The following is a 15229-nucleotide window of genomic DNA, read 5'->3' as shown; positions in this document are numbered from 1 at the left end:
AAGCCCAGTGCAGCAGATCCAGGTCCGGACACAAAAAACGCCCCCCTTTTATTACAAAATCCTAAAGCCTGCCAGGATTCTGTAACTTAACAACATCACCCTCAAACACACCCTGTGACACTTCCGCTGACATGTGCAAATTAAAACTACAAATCACTACACCCATTTCATCACCCTCCCAACCACACTCAGGCAAGCGTTACTCCTGCTGGACTCTGTACGGTGCAAATCTAGGGGAGCAGTGTGCTGGTGATTCGTCCGTTGGAGATCGCAGCCAGGAATATAACCGAGATCCGGCCTCCGGCTCCAGGTGGTTTCGTCCTGGCCACGCTCCCTCCCCGCAGGCACAGAGCGGGTAAGTGGATGCATTCATCCCACAGGATGGTGGGGGGGGCGTGGCGGGGGGGGGGGTCGGGCTGTGCAGGGTGGAGACGACCATAATTAACCACAGTGTCTGAACTGGGTCAAGAAAGCTGCAAGGGAAGGTCAAGAGTGACGGCTGCAAGAGAATGGGCAGGGTCAGCAGGGTGGATGGCCTGGTCAGATCGAAAGAGACATTCCGCTGGGAGTGTGTGAAGGGGACACGGGAGGAGAGAGTAGGGGACTCGGAGAACGGAACTCGAGGAAAAGGGATTTGGGCGACAGTGTGGTGATTGGGGAGGGCGAGGTCTAGAGCCGTGCTGTCCAATGGAATAGCTCGTAGCCACCTACGGCTGTTGAACTTGAAATAATTTAAATAAAATTAAAAATTCCACTCTTTATTTGTGCTAGGCATATTTCCAGTTTCCACCGCTATGTGTGACTGGTAGCTACCATATTAGCGCAGCCACGGAACATCGCAGAAAGTCCTGTTGCAGATCGCTGCTATACTGTAGCCATGGGGCTGAGGGGCTGAGGAGCGGAGCCGAAGAGGTTTCTTAGAGGTGGAAACGAAGGCGATTGGTAGGCTCATCTTGCACATGGTAAGATCCCCAGCCACGGAGACAGAAGGAAGGGTGTGGGAACATCACAGGGAGCCTTTTCTTGCACAGCCCTCGGGTGAGGGAGTTGTGGAGATGAACTGCTGTGAACTCCTGTTTTCTACTAGTTCCCACGGTTATCAGCATACCACGTCCCCATCACTAAGGCCAGCCTCCTGTCCTCCACCCAAGGCGGTGTCGCACTGCTCCCGGAAGTCAGCCAAGCGCTGGCATTTTCTCTAGGTGCTTGCCGGAGACACCTTGTTGCAGGTATCCAGGACCACAAGCTGACAGGGCAGAGCCCTGCAGGCCCTTGCCCTGTGCAGAGGACCCCACAGCCTTCAGGAGGACCATGTCTCTCAGATCCCTGGGGGGCGTGGGCGGCGCAGGGAGAAAGGGGTGGGGTTCCAGGTGGGAACCGGGACTTGGCTCTGTCCTGAATCAGGGTAGATTGCGACCTCAGCTCCTGTTTTGACAACTGAGTCAGAGCATATGGTGGTGGTTTGTTCAGAACAGGGTCCGTGGGTGCAGGGGGCAACCTCCCTGGAGTTTTTCCCCAGGAAGAAGAGGAGGCAGCATAGCCTACTCTTCTAAAACGTCCTTTTGCTGGGGGAGACCACGGAACACACCAGACCAGGTTAGACCTTTACTGGGGACACGAGCCCTTAGGGGTTGGTGATCTCAATGTGGAACTGCAGGTGAGTGGCCGTGACGACGCAGTGGCCCCGGAGGAGCGCGCAGGTCTGGCAGTCGTGGCAGTGCCAGTGGCACTGGATGATGTAGATGGCGCTCAGCACCTGGCAGTACCGCCAGTGGACGCGCCACATGCGGACCAGAGACTGCAGCTTGACCACCGCCCTCTCTCTGACGGCGTAGTTCACCAGGGCTGTCCTCCGCTGCCTGTGCAGCATCCTGGTCAGCGTCAGCCTCCACCAGCGCTGGATGACCCAGGCCCGGAGCGCCGCGTGCAGCAGCGTCCGGCGCACCAGGGTGCCCCGCCACCAGGCCTGGATCTTCGTGGCTGCTTTCATTGCTCTCTTCGAATTTTCCTAGGCAGAGGTCAAAGAAACCTCTCAGGAAACATCCTGCCACCCACTTCCAGGACTTCCTGGAAGGGTCCTGGATGCTCTTCACCATCAGCCCTACTTTGGAGAGTTCAGGGGAGTTAGCAAGATACACCTGAGAGCCGAGGCCTGGGGGGCGTGCCCTCCTCTGCGGCTGTGGGCACAGGGCCTTGCCCTCTGAGTCCCAGAATCCTCCACCGAATGCGCCACAGGCGCATGGGGCAAAGGAGAAGCCACGAGCAACGAGGAGGGTGCCTCTGGGAGGTGCAGGCCTTTGGCAGGCACGAGCCACTCGGCGGTGCTCCGTGGCTTTGCGAAGCTTGGCCACCTAATGCCTTCGCCTGCGGTTCTCTGCTGACTCCAGCCCGGCGGGGTGGCCAAGTCCTCACTGCCACAGCGGGTTTAGCTGCAGAGCTGGGACAGGAGGTGCTTTCCCACATTTTCACCATTCTAGTTCCGGGGCCTCCCTTGTCACCCCCCAGCCCCCTGCATTTGTTCTGTCTGCTCACTCTTCACCACGGTCAGACCCAGGCCCAAGAGGGCCAACACTGGGCCAACACTGAGGCGACTCCCGGTGATTTTAGACTCTGGGGCCCCGAAGAGGCCCAAATCTGTTCACCTCAGGACATGCATGTAAGTGGCCTGGACCTCTCTTAGCTACATGGAGACTTTACCCACCTTTTTCTTCTCTTTCTTCTTCCTCTTCACTTCAGTTATTTCCTCTTCCTTGATTACAACTAAAATAAGATTGCCTCTTGTCTGTCGCCACAACAAAACAGGAAAGGGACGGATGAGTTAGGACGCAGTGTCTCTCCAGGGCTCTGACAAAGACACCCACTGCCTCCACACCCCATTTTTCCACACCCCTGAGCGCAGGCGGATCCCACCCACCCCTGGCCTGCCTAGGAGGTCTGGCCACGTCTCTTACGCAAAAGTGAACCCCCATGCTTGTCTTTAGATGTTTTATTAGCCTTGATTTCTCTGCTTCCCAAGGTCTGGCAGGAGCAATAGGAGGGAGAGAGCTGTGAGTTCACAATTGCATTGTGACTCAAGGGTTGAGTCTTCCTCACCTGCAAGCCCTGTCTACTTCCCTCCTGGCAGAGGTGTAGCCGGGTGCGGAGCGCAGATAGGGCTCTTGCGTGCCCTCCCATACCAGGGCTCTCCTCCAATCAGGCCCATCTCCGTCCTCCTCCTTACCAAACACACGGGACAGTGGAAGGGACCCCGGCAGTGTCTTCTCTGACTTGGCTCCTCCTGTTCGCCTTGGGTTCAGGTCCCTGTGCCCCAACACACTGCAGGAAACAGAGAGACCAGACGGGTCGAGAAAACAGTAAAATGAAGAAGGCTATTACAGATCCACTCTAAATAAGGCACCACAACCAGGTAGATTCATATCTGAATCTTTAAAAACGTATCAATTTGGAAATTTCCACTGTGACAAGTTACTCACAGCTATGCTTAAAGGCAGAAATGGCCATCAAGGCTTTCGGGGTGTCCTGCGGGATTTGGACTGGGTGCACGGCTCTTTCAGAGAAGGGCGGTTATCAGCACACCAAGTCCCTCCTAATGACGTGGGCTATCCCTCCATTTACTTAGTTCTTTTATATCTAAGTTTTGTGTGTAAAGAGCTTTGTTCTTGAGAAAGAATTCTCTCCATAAAACTTACCATTTAAAATTATGCAATTCAGTAGTTTTTAGTATATTCACAAGGTCAGGCAACTATCACTGTAATGGGGTGTAGCCAGGGTCCCCCCGCTCAAACAAAGGATTTGAACAAGGTCCAGAACTCAGGATGTCCAGGATGATAAAATATAGGGTGTCCTCACCCCCACAAGTCTGAACCGGGGGATGGGACACATGGAGCGGGGCCATTGAGAGTTATTTTGCATGTCAACAGTTGGCCAGCTTCATACCTGATATGCAGAAATGGTTATTTTGCATATCTATAACTGCTGGCCAGCTTCACAGATGTTAAGTAGCTGTGACCATGCTTTGAGCCAGGGAGAGGGGAGTGACTTCGACCCATGACATAAGTGGGATGCAGTCCTGTCCACCCCCCACCCCCCCAGTTACAGCCCTGCGTGAGAACTTGGAGATGGTTCGCTCCATGCCATGGGGCCACGCCTGCCTGGGCCAACTGTGGCAGCCAAGAAAGGCTGGAAAAATCTGGGAATGCTGAAATCGATTGTGGGAGGAGTCGGAAATGGGGTTGCAGAGGAAGGTTCACGCTGGGATTTAAAACCCACGCGTGGCAGCCATGTGGGGCAACCACACGATTTTGGGGCTCCCTTTACCGTGAGGCTTAGGAAGCAAGAGAGACAATGCGGGACTAGGGACGGGGACAACGCGAGACCTTGCAGGGAGGAAAGCGGTGAAAGGGCTCTTGCTGTGGGGGCCTGAGAAGGTGCCATGTGGGTTTGGATTAAGAACTGGAGACCCCGGCGACAGAGCTGTTGCTGCTGGGAATCGCAGGCCAGCCAGCTGAGCATGGATGACTGAGAGGAACTGGAAGAAGTGAGCTGCGGACTTCTATTTTTTTTTTCCTGAGACACGGTGCCCAAGACTGGCCTTCTAGGGCAAAGGGGGAAGGAAAGACTGTGTGTTGTGGGTGTTTTAAGGGACTTTGAATATTTAATGGAAACATTAAGTCATTACTCTAAACCTGTATAACATTTTTTTAGATTTTATTTATTATTTTTAGAGACAGGGAAGGGGAGGAGAAAGAGAGGGAGAGAAACATCAATGTGTGGTTGCCTCTCATGTGCCCCCTACTGGGGACCTGGCCCACAACCCAGGCAAGTGCCCTGACTGGGAATCGAACCACTGACCCTTTGGTTTGCAGGCCCGCACTCAATCCACTGAGGTACACCAGCCAGGGTTAAGCTTGTATAACTTTTGAATAAATAGTTCCTTTCCTTTTCACCAAACTCTGGCATTGAGAGCCATAATTTCAATTCCTAAGGGCAATAGGCAAGGTGAACCTGGTACAGAGGGACCCCGGGAGCGGTGGGGCGGGGCGGGGGGGGTCCATTCAGTAACAGTATCTTGTCCTCCCACCCACGGGTCTGTTCTGTAACATCACCACTGTCTGATTCCAGAATGTTCTCACCACCCCCCAAATAAGCCCCATACCCATCAGCAGTCCGTCCCCATTCTCCCCTCTCCCAGACTCTGGGAGCCGCCCATCCACATATTTACAGATGGGTCAGTTTGGGGTCGTGCATGTAATTGGGGTGACTGGTGACTTTAGCTTAGCAGTGTTTTCAATGTTTACTCGTGTTGTGGCTCATCTCTCAGTATGTCACACCTTTCTACGGCCGACCGACGTTCCCCTGCATGTACCTACTGTGCTTTAAAATCCGTTCCAACGTTAGTGGACACTTCTCTTGCTCCTGCGATGAATAAGCCTTCTGTGCATATTAATGCGCACGTTTCTGTATGGGCCTGTCTTCAGTTCTCTTGGGTAAGAATATACCTTTGATTATTTTCTTATTTTTTATGTGAAGATATTCCAGACATTTTAAAAAAGTATTTTTATGGATTATGCTATTACAGTTTTCCCAATTTTTCCCCCTTTACCCCCCTCCACCCTGTCCCCTAACCCTCCAGCATTCCTGCCCCCCTTAGTTCATGTCCATGGGTTGTGCGTACAAGTTCTTTGAGTCCTCTGTTTCCTATGCCATTTTTTATCTCTGCCCGTCTGTTTCATGCCTACCAATTATGCTTCTTCTTCCCTGTACCTTTTCCTCCCTATTCCTCCCTCCCCCCCTGAAATCCCTCCATGTGATGTCCATTTCTCTGATTCTGTTCCTGTTCTAGTTGTTTGCTTAGCTTTTGTTTTCCTTGTTTTCTTTTCTTTTAGGTTCATTTGTTGATAGTTGTGAGTTTGTTGTCATTTTATTGTTCATATTTTTTATCTTTTTGCTTAGATAAGTCCCTTTAACTTTTCATATAATAATGGCTTGGTGATGATGAACTCCTTTAATTTGACCTTATCTGGGAAGCACTTTATCTGCCCTTCCATTCTAAATGGCAGCTTTTCTGGATAGAGGAATCTTGGATGTAGGTCCTTGCCTTTGAATACTTCTTTCCAGCCCCTTCTTGCCTGCAAAGTTTCTTTTGAGAAATCTGCTGATAGTATTATGGGAACTTCTTTGTAGGTACCTGTCTCCTTTCTTCTTGCTGCTTTTAAGATTCTCTCCTCTTTAATATTGGGTAACTTGATAATGTGTTTTGGTGTGTTCCTCTTTGGGTCCAACTTCTTTGGAACTCTCTGGGCTTCCTGGACTTCTTGGAAGTCCATTTCCTTTACCAGATTGGGGAAGTTTTCCTTTATTATTTCTTCAAGTAAGTTTTCAATTTCTTGCTGCTGTTCTTCTCCTTCTGGCACCCCTATGATTCGGATGTTGGAACATTTCAGGTTATCCCAGAGGTTTGTAAGTCTCTCTTCATTTTTTTGAATTCTTGTTTCTTCATTCTGTTCTGGTTGGATGTTTATTTTTTAACTTTTGTTCTAAATCTTTGTTTTGAGCCCTGGTTTCCTTCCTGTCACTGTTGGTTCCCTGAATATTTTGCTTTATTTCACTTTGGGTAACTTTCATTTGTTTTTTCATTTTCCAACCAAGCTCAGTCAGTTCTGTGAGCATTTTGATTACCAGGGCTATAAATTCTCCATCAGATAGGTTGGCTATCTCTTCATCACTTAGCTCTCTTTCTGGAGTTTTGCTCTGTTCTTTCATTTGGGCCCTATTTCTTTGTCTTGGCACACCTTTTAAATTGTAAGGGGGCGGGGCCTTAGGTATCCACCCCCCCTCCCAGGGCAAGTGGGGGAGGGGCCAGAGGGGGAACGATGCAGCTCCCCTGCTCGGCTCTAGCCCACTTTCCAACAAACTCTCCTGTGAGACTGGGAGTTTCTCCCACCGTGGCAACCCCTGCCGTAGTCCACAGTGAGCTCTGAGTCTCAAGTTTCCCCTTCAGCCAGCTCCACCTGCACGGTCCACTGCCTCACCTCGGTTTCTCTGAGCAGGCCCCGCCCGCACGGCCTCACTGTGGGTTCTTACCAGTCTGGTTGTTCTGGTTGATTTTTTTCTTTAATTCCTCAGTTGTCGGAGTTCCATGCAGTTTGATTTTCTGGCGCTTCTGATTATTTATTGATTTTAGATTGGTTGTTATCCTCCTTTTGGTTGTGCAAGGAAGTGAAGGGTTTCTACCTATGCTTCCATCTTGACGGGAACCTCCCTAAAATCGATATTCCAGACTTATGAAATAATAAAAGGTATATATCTCTACTTCCAGTTGCTGGCACAGAACTCCTAAAACTCTTGCAATTTCTTAAGGCATAAGAGCACAAGAAATATCTGTTGTTTTAATATTTGCTCTTCAACCCCGAACCCTGATAAAGGGCTCCTGAACCCGTGTAATTTCCTGGGTAACAGGAGTGTCTTTTGTTCTAATAGGCTGATCTGGGCGGGCTCCCGGGGGGATCTTAGATGTGACTGGTCACTGGAAAGACGATGACATAGTAGTAGCTTGGAATTTTCAGCGTGCCTCCCCCCAAGCCCCCATTCTATTGAGAAGGAAAAAGTTGAAAATGGAGTTTCCAGAAGTGGCAGAAGGGAAATGTTTTGTATGAGTCGTAAAGAGACAGACAGGAGAAAGAGTCCTCAGAGGGAGAATCTTTGCCAAGGAAAGTGTATCCCTGTTAGCGAGCGGCTTGCGAGGCCTGTGCCCAGCCTGCACGAGGCTGGCCTCCTGCGCTCTCCCCCGGCTGCGCCGCTCCCAGGACAGCATCTGCGTGCCCGACTCTGGTCCGGGGGCTGCCAAAGAGAAAGCTAATGGGTTCCAAGCCCAGGCTAGCCCGATGGCAGGCTGGCACACTATGGCCACAGGGACAACTCTCATAGGGGGAGGTGCTGAGTGTCTTCAGGTTTATAAACCCCCAAGCCCTCCCAGGGGCAGGTTCAGGAGACAAGGATGGTGCTGGGTCTGTGGCATGGGACACCTGACTTGGCATAAATGAGGACAGTCTCAAGTGGCAGTTTCTGACTTGGTTAGAGTCAAGGGCATATGGTCACTGTCGGTCCAGAACAGGGGTCGTAGGCACTGAGGGGCAGGGGCAAGGGAGGGGTACCTGTATGGAAGTGAAGCCTTTCCTCCAGGATGGGGAGAGGGGACGGGGCCTGACGCTTGGGGATCCCTGTGCCGTGGGAGCCACTGAGACACACCAGGCCTTGTCAGGCATTTATTGGGCCATTGAGCCACCTTGGCAGTATGTCAGATGGACAGGATCTCAACGTGGAACTCCAGCCCTTTGGCAGGGCCCGTGGGCTGCACCTGTGGCCCGTCCCTGGTCTGGAGGGGGAGGCAGCGCCTGGGGGCCTGGAGGAAGCAGAGAGTGCTGCACACTTGGCAGTAGCGTTGGTGGCACTGACACATGCGGACCCAGGACTGCAGCCTGACCGCCGCCTGCTCCTGGATCACGTAGATCTTCAGCACGGCCTGCTGGACCTTCTGGACCCGCCGCCACAGCAGTGCCCTCCACCAGCCCTGAATCATCCAGGCCTGGAGGGCGGCCACCAGCAGGGTCCGGCGCACCAGGGTGCCACGCCACCACGCCTGGATCTTGCCAGCGGCCTTCACTCTTGCTCTCAGGCATTGCTTTGCAAGTAGCTGCTAACCAAGCAAAGCAGAGGACTCCCAGTGAACTTGTCACCACCCACCACAGCCCTGTTGACCACCAAGGCACTCCAACCTTCTCTCAGTCACCAGCCTTTCCCCTGCTGGTTCTGAGGGGTTAGGACACCTGGGTGGGGCTTTGCCTCCACTTGTGTTTTGTCTGTGGTTGTGGCCACATCTACTCACCCCTCAGTCACTGTCCTCGTCTTTCAAATGGGGATATACGAGGGGAAACCCCCAAAAATTGGAATTATCACCTGGCGGGCGGCCCCTTGTGGTACCGGCTCCCCCTGCTAGGTGAGTATTCTAGGAACCCACCTGGATCAGTGTACCAGCTGGCGTTGTTGTGAGAGGCTGCGTTCGGCCTCAGTGAGTTGTTCTTGAAGACTCACTGCATTTGCCCATTTCATGATGGGTTTTTACGAGTGCACCTGGCCACACTGCGCTGAGTGTTCGGCAGTTTTGGACCGAAAACAGCATGACCCCTGCGCCCCACCCTCCCTATGCACTCGATCTTGCCCCAAGTGACGTTTTTTTGTTTCCCTAGATGAAAAAAGGGACACATTTTGCCCACATGGAAGAGAGGAAATAAAAAACGGCAGAAGCCCTGAAAGGCATCGAAATCCGAGTTCAGGAACTGTTTCGAGCCATGGAAAAAAGTCTCGATAGGTGTACTGCATCAAATGGAGCGTACTTGGAAGGTGGCTGAGGTTGAAACATGTCAGCGTAAATAAATCCAGGTGTTTTGGGTCCCCCCTCGTACTTGCCCTGTGGTTCTCACAGCTTCGTGGAGCTGCTGGACACACTTCCTGGCCCAGGAGAGCTGGCCCAGGTGTGATGGGCTTCCTCACATCCTGTCACAGGCCCCCAGGGTGTCTTCCCCCCACCCCTTCTCTCAACTTGCCCTGCTGCCTCTCAGTCATCCCCACACCCTTCTAGGACCAGGTCCCTTTCTGGCCTTCCAGTTCCCTCTGTTCTGGCCCCCTCCCCCTGTCCCCCTGGGCCGTCTGCATTCCTAGCGTCTGTCGTCTCTCCCTGTTAAGTGCACCTCGCTCGGGAGGGAGGGGGCAACGCTGAGCCGACGCCAGTGGGGCCAGGGACTGACCATCCACTTCCAGGCACTCTGGGCTCCTGCTCCTGGGCCCCACCTACCTTCCTCCTCTGCCTCTCCTGTTCATCCTTATTATCTCCTTGGTTGGACTTCTGTGATCAGAATGCAGGCAGAAAGCCTGAGTGAGGACCAGCCCCAGTCAAACCCCCAGTTCCCCATCCTTCCCTGCATCCTGTGAAGTCATCTGGTACCTCCTTCTGCCCTGGGTCAGCTCCCCACCCTGGGGCAGGGGCCCGCTTACACAGCACCCACTGCCCATGGCTTGAGGGCGGTGGTTCAGGTGTTCACACTCCTGGTTGCTGCTCAGCTGTGCCTGGCCGAGGCCACAGGATGGTTATGGAGGTGACAGCAATGATGTCACAAGGGCACCTGTGACCCAAGGACCAGGGTGCCTTCTCCAGGCTCAAGGTTGTTGGATAAAGAGGAGACACCTGTGCACTTCCCTCATCCCAGGGAAGGACCGGAGTCTTTGGGGGAACCACAGCCCCTGTGAGTCTGTCCTTTTCCGAGGCTCACCCCTGATCTGGCCCACCCGCAGGGCCTCCTGTGGTCAGCCACTGAGGAGAGTAGCTCTCACCGTGCAGAGGAAGGCACGTGGGCCACAGCGCCCCTCCTTAGTGGGTGGGGCAGTCCTTCCCCGCTTGGGGACAGTGTGGGTCCACAGGGTGAGCAGAAGGAGCCGAGGAAAGGTCAGGACGGAGCTCCCCCAGCCCTCTATGCTCCCTGCCTCCAGCTGCTGTGACCCTGTCCTTCTGTGGCCATTTGGTGGCACTTCGCAAGCCAGCATATGTTCCTTAAAATAAAGCAAGCCCTTCCATCCTGTGTCTGAGACTTAGTAGGCTGGAGGAATTTTCCAGACACAAGCCATTATGTAGGAGACAGTGCAGCCCCCACTGTAGGCTCCTCAGGGGGGCAGTGGTCCTATTTTAAAGATTCATGAGCTACCCAGGCCTGCTCCCAAAGCCAGCGCCTTCTGGCTATTTCCCGCTCCGGTTCCCAGCTGTGCTCACCTCTCTTAGGGGACTCTGGGGACAGCTCCCTCAGACCTCGGTGACAGCTGGCGCGCCTCTACCTTTCAAGGCATCATCTACTTCCCGGCAAGGAACACGAGGACTTAGCTCTCCCCTCTCGTCTTCCCAAGGTGCCATGTGCCATGGAGGGCCAATCACAATTTAGCAGTCACATTACAATGACTATGAGTGGTCGGGACAACTCCCGCACCCCCGCCCCTCAAAGCACAGCCCAGTTCCTTCTCCTCTCCCCTGTGACTTCGCAACAGCATGTACACAATGTGACCGCACTGAGCGGTCCCTGTGGACTCATGAGCCAGCCTCAGCTGTCGCCTTCTTCTCCTCTCCACCAGCGACTCCGTTTCTCAGTCACCCCCAGTGACTGTCCACAGCAGGCTGCGCCATGAGGAGTTCCTCTCGCATGTTCCTGACGCCGAGGGAGGTGTTGGTTAGGGAATGCACACAGAGGCGGCCTTCTGAGTCATAAGACAGGTGGCTTCTGCTCCAGGCCACTAGGTCCTGCCGGATCTCTCTCCCCAGCAGACCTCCACCAATCACTTCCTAATCTGAGCTGGCCTGAAAGCTACGGTGTCCCCTTGCTGTGCTGGTTTGCGTGTCTCCGACCGCGAGGCGGGCAGACTGAGCTTCCTCAGGGGGAGGGCCTGCGCTCTGGCCTTGACCCAGACCCTTTCTGGCCGTGGGGACTCGGGCAAGTCTCTGGGCCCCTTCGTATCTGTTTCCTCCTGGGCGAGTGAAGACGGCAACACCCTTCTTCCAGCATGGCACTGGGGCAGGAGTCACACAGGCCACGTCCTGGGACGGGGGGCGGGGGGGGGGCTGGTCCTCTGCTGCTCTGTGCCCTTCGGCTCCCAGGATGACAGCACCTTGGCTGTTGGGTTACTGCCTGACTCTGTCCTTGTCTGATTTTCCCATTCGATCGCCATCATTCTCTTGCAGGACTTCTCAGAGGGACATTTGTGTAAGAAGCGAGTACATGACTCCATCCAGGTCTTAGATCTGTGGCTTTGCTGTGGTACAAACCCTACTCTCTAAAACGGGCTGACCCCCTGTCCCCGGAGGGTTCCCTGGCCAGCCGCCCCCGTCCCTCCCCCGCAGCGGACTGGTTGTTCTCAGCTGCACCGAAAGGGAGGCGTTTTTTTCCCCCCTATTCTTGTGTCGGGCATTTGCTTAATCTTTTAGTTTAGAAATTCCTATCATCCAACTCTGGGAAACTTTGTTGTCTGAGTTTAAAAAAAAATAATGTCTAGCCTTCAGTATTCTCATATTAATAATGATAGTAATCCTACTAGATTATAGAGCGATCCTTTAACTTTCCAACATTTTCTAACTCTGTCTTTAATTCTACTATTTGGAAGACTTTCTCCATTTTTAAAGAGAGTCTTAGCTTTCAAGAGCTCTTTCCTATCCTCTGAATATTCCTTGTTACAGCACATGATTCCTGTTTCACCGACTTATTTCTGTCTCTTATCAGCCTAAGAATATACTTATGGTTGTTAGTTTGTTTTCTGTAAATCTTTTTTTTAAAAAAATTTATTTATTTATTTTTAATTGCAACTTAAAGCATTTTATATATTTATTTTTAGAGAGAGGAGAAGGGAGGGAGAGAGGGAGAGAATCATCAGTATATGGTTGCCTCTCATGCGCCCCATACTGGGGACCTGGCCCACAACCCAGGCTGGTGCCCTGAGTGGGAATCGAACCTGTGATGCTTAGGTTTGCAGGCCAGCACTCAATCCACTGAGCCACACCAGCCAGGGTTATTTATTTATTTTTAGAGAGAGGGGAAGGGAGGGAGAAAGAGAGGGAGAGAAACATCGACGTGCAAGACTTACATCAATCGGTTGCCTCTTGCACACACTCTGATCGGGGACTGAACCTATGAACCTGCAACCCAGGTCTGTGCCCTGACCAGGATTCGAACCTGCGACCTTTCGTTTTGTGGTCGATGCCCAACAAACTGAGCCACACTGGTCAGGGCTGTAAATCTTTCTCTTCTGTCCCCAGTATTGTCTCTGTTTCTTTTAAGCCCCTCTCTTTTCTGTTTCTGTTTTTGTCTCCGTCTTTCACGTTAGAAGCTTTAGGCAGATGTTAACGGCCCTGGGTTGTGTATGTATGTGCAAGAGTAGAGCCCTTCGGCGGGGGGGGGGGGGGGGGTGGGTATTGCTGGCCATACACAGGAAGGGCGACACCCCCACACCCTTAAATGAATGTCAGTTCCTCACCTTAGGCCCTTAGCAGCTGGGGCCTCCGTTCCACACTAAGTTCTTATTGTAGGTTCGCGATGGATTTTAACATGTCTGATCACCTTATTATCTCCTGGGCTCTTTTTTCAAAATTGTCAAAATTGTCTTAACTAACTGTGGACATTTATTCTTCAATATGACTTTTTTTTTTTTGACATCCATTTGCCAAGTTCTCAAAAATTCTGATGAGGTTTTTATTGGAATTGAGCTTAACTTTCGGGTTAACGTGGAGAAAACTGAAGACCTTACCGTGTCGAGTCATTCTATCAATGACTGGGTAGCGCAGCGTCTGCTTATGGATGCAGCGTCTCCACCCACTCAGGTCTTCCTTCCTGGCCCGGCTGGGACAGAAGTGGCATGCGTAACTTCCAGGAGCATGAACTTGGAGAAGGAGCATGCCTCTCTCTCCCTTCCTCCTTGCTCGCTCCGTTATAAATGTGATTACTGAGTGCGAAGAGGCTGTTTTGGATCACAAAGTGACCTTGGGAGCAGAGGCCATTCCAGCAGAGTGCCAGGACTCCTCCCTGCCCAGAACACCTGTTTCTGAACTTCTATGGGGAGGAGAACTAAACCTCCAGTTTATTGAAACCACTCTTACATGGGTTGTGCTATCATTCACAGCTGCCATGTGGTTAAGCCCTACCCCAGTGGTTCTCAAAGTGGGGTTTCCTAGAAGCACAGCCACAGCATCGCCTGGAGATGAGTTAGAGCCTCATGCTCGGGCCCTGCGTGACTGAGTCAGAACGGCTGGGTGGAGTGCACTCTGCGTAACGGGGGCGGGCGCTGGCTCTGGGAAGCGTGGCTGCAACACTATCTCCCTTAGTCCGGGAGCAACACCCACCTGCCCCAGGAGGCTGAGCCCGCAGGTCATCCCGGGGCGGAGGGCTGCCACCCCTGTGCGCTGCGTCAGCAGGGGTGTGGGCAGGAAGGAGAGGGGCCCACAGCCCACCTAGTCCCGGCCCTCGTTATAGGACCGGCTGCAAGTTGCCCAGGGCGCCCCTGCCGTGGAACTACGGGGTTGTAGCCCTTCACACTGGGCTCACAGGTGAGTCGTCCGCAGCGAGATCCACACTCAGCCCTTCTGGTTGAAGGCGCTTAGCTGATTCATTCACGAACCCCCTCCGCTCTCCCTCTTACCGCGCTACAGACATTATGAGAACGTTCTGGTGTTCTAGGTGCTTCATAGAGAGAGAATTTCACGTTTATTGTCAGGAATTCCCTAAGCACACCTCCTACCAGTTTCTAATTCAAAACCTTTTTTGAAAACTTCTTCCTGAAAAGCAGCTCCCACAATCTGCTTTTCAGTGTTTAATAATCTGTTGAGATCTCCTCCTCTTTCTCTGTCTTAACTGACTTATGTGAAAAGGGGTTCACTGGCTCATAAAGCTACAGATTCCCAGTGGAGCCAGGGGCAGATTCAGGCATGGCTGGACCCAGGGGCCCAGAGGGATCCTCAGGACTTAGTCTCTGGCCTTCCGTCTGTGGCCCTACTTTGCTCTGTGTGGGTCTCATTCTCAGTGGGCTGTTTTCCTGTGGTGTCCCCAGAAGTTCTGGCTCCATGACCCTGAAAGTCAGCAGCCCTTGTAGTGAGCCACAGGAAGTCTATCCGTACAGTGAACAGCCTGGAGCTCTACCAAGGAGTGAAGCACTGAGGCGTGCTGCCGTGTGGACGAAGCCTGCCAGCATCATGGCAAATGAAACTAGACACAAAACCGTTTGACTCCGTTTCTATGGGAGTCTGCACCAGCTAAACCCACGGAGACAGAACGCAGGCTGGAGGTTGCCAGTGGGTGAAGGCCGGGGCACTAGGGAGAGAGTGACTGCTTCATGGGCTCGGGGTTTTCTTTTAGGACAATATGAATATTTTATTTTATTTATTTTATTATTTTTTTAAAGATTCCATCTATTTAGAGAGAGGGGGAGGGAGGGGGAAAGAGAGGGAAAGAAATATCAATGTGTAGTTGCCTCTCATGGACCCTCTACTGGGGACCTGGCCCACAACCCAGGCATGTGCCCTGACTGGGAAGTGAACCAACAACCCTTTGGCTTGCAGGCTGGCACTCAATCCACTGAGCCACACCAGCCAGGGTGATACAAATATTTTAGAACTCGATCTATAGATGATACTGGTTGCTTAATGCTGTGA

General features: G+C 52.6%; 2 protein-coding genes across 2 annotated transcripts; both read right to left on the bottom strand.

The window, feature by feature from the left end:
* Positions 1–1624: 1624 nt before the first annotated feature.
* Positions 1625–2969, bottom strand: IQCF2 (IQ motif containing F2). The gene is made up of 3 exons (XM_024565992.2): positions 2952–2969; positions 2702–2782; positions 1625–2008 (listed from the first exon to the last, which is right to left on the bottom strand). The coding sequence occupies exons 1-3, from the start codon at positions 2967–2969 to the stop codon at positions 1625–1627; spliced, it is 483 nt and encodes a 160-aa protein (XP_024421760.1).
* Positions 2970–8296: 5327 nt separating this feature from the next.
* Positions 8297–10068, bottom strand: IQCF3 (IQ motif containing F3). Its single transcript, XM_024565991.2, has 3 exons — positions 10051–10068; positions 9851–9901; positions 8297–8692 (listed from the first exon to the last, which is right to left on the bottom strand). Exons 1-3 carry the CDS (start codon positions 10066–10068, stop codon positions 8297–8299), a joined length of 465 nt encoding a protein of 154 aa, XP_024421759.2.
* Between the last annotated feature and the right edge of the window lie 5161 nt (positions 10069–15229).

The sequence above is a fragment of the Desmodus rotundus genome, unplaced genomic scaffold, assembly GCF_022682495.2.
Source record: "Desmodus rotundus isolate HL8 unplaced genomic scaffold, HLdesRot8A.1 manual_scaffold_100, whole genome shotgun sequence".
NCBI classification, from domain to species: Eukaryota; Metazoa; Chordata; class Mammalia; order Chiroptera; family Phyllostomidae; genus Desmodus; species Desmodus rotundus.
This window is presented reverse-complemented; position numbering and strand designations above follow the sequence as displayed.

Bases quoted from the DNA above. Each gene is read 5' to 3' on its own strand.
- IQCF2 (XM_024565992.2), bottom strand. The intron at 2,009-2,701 runs GTGGGTAAAGTC...ACCTCTGCCTAG, and splicing joins AGAAGAAAGAGAAGAAAAAG to GAAAATTCGAAGAGAGCAAT.
- IQCF3 (XM_024565991.2), bottom strand. The intron at 8,693-9,850 runs GTAGGTGGGGCC...CTTGGTTAGCAG, and splicing joins AGGAGAGGCAGAGGAGGAAG to CTACTTGCAAAGCAATGCCT.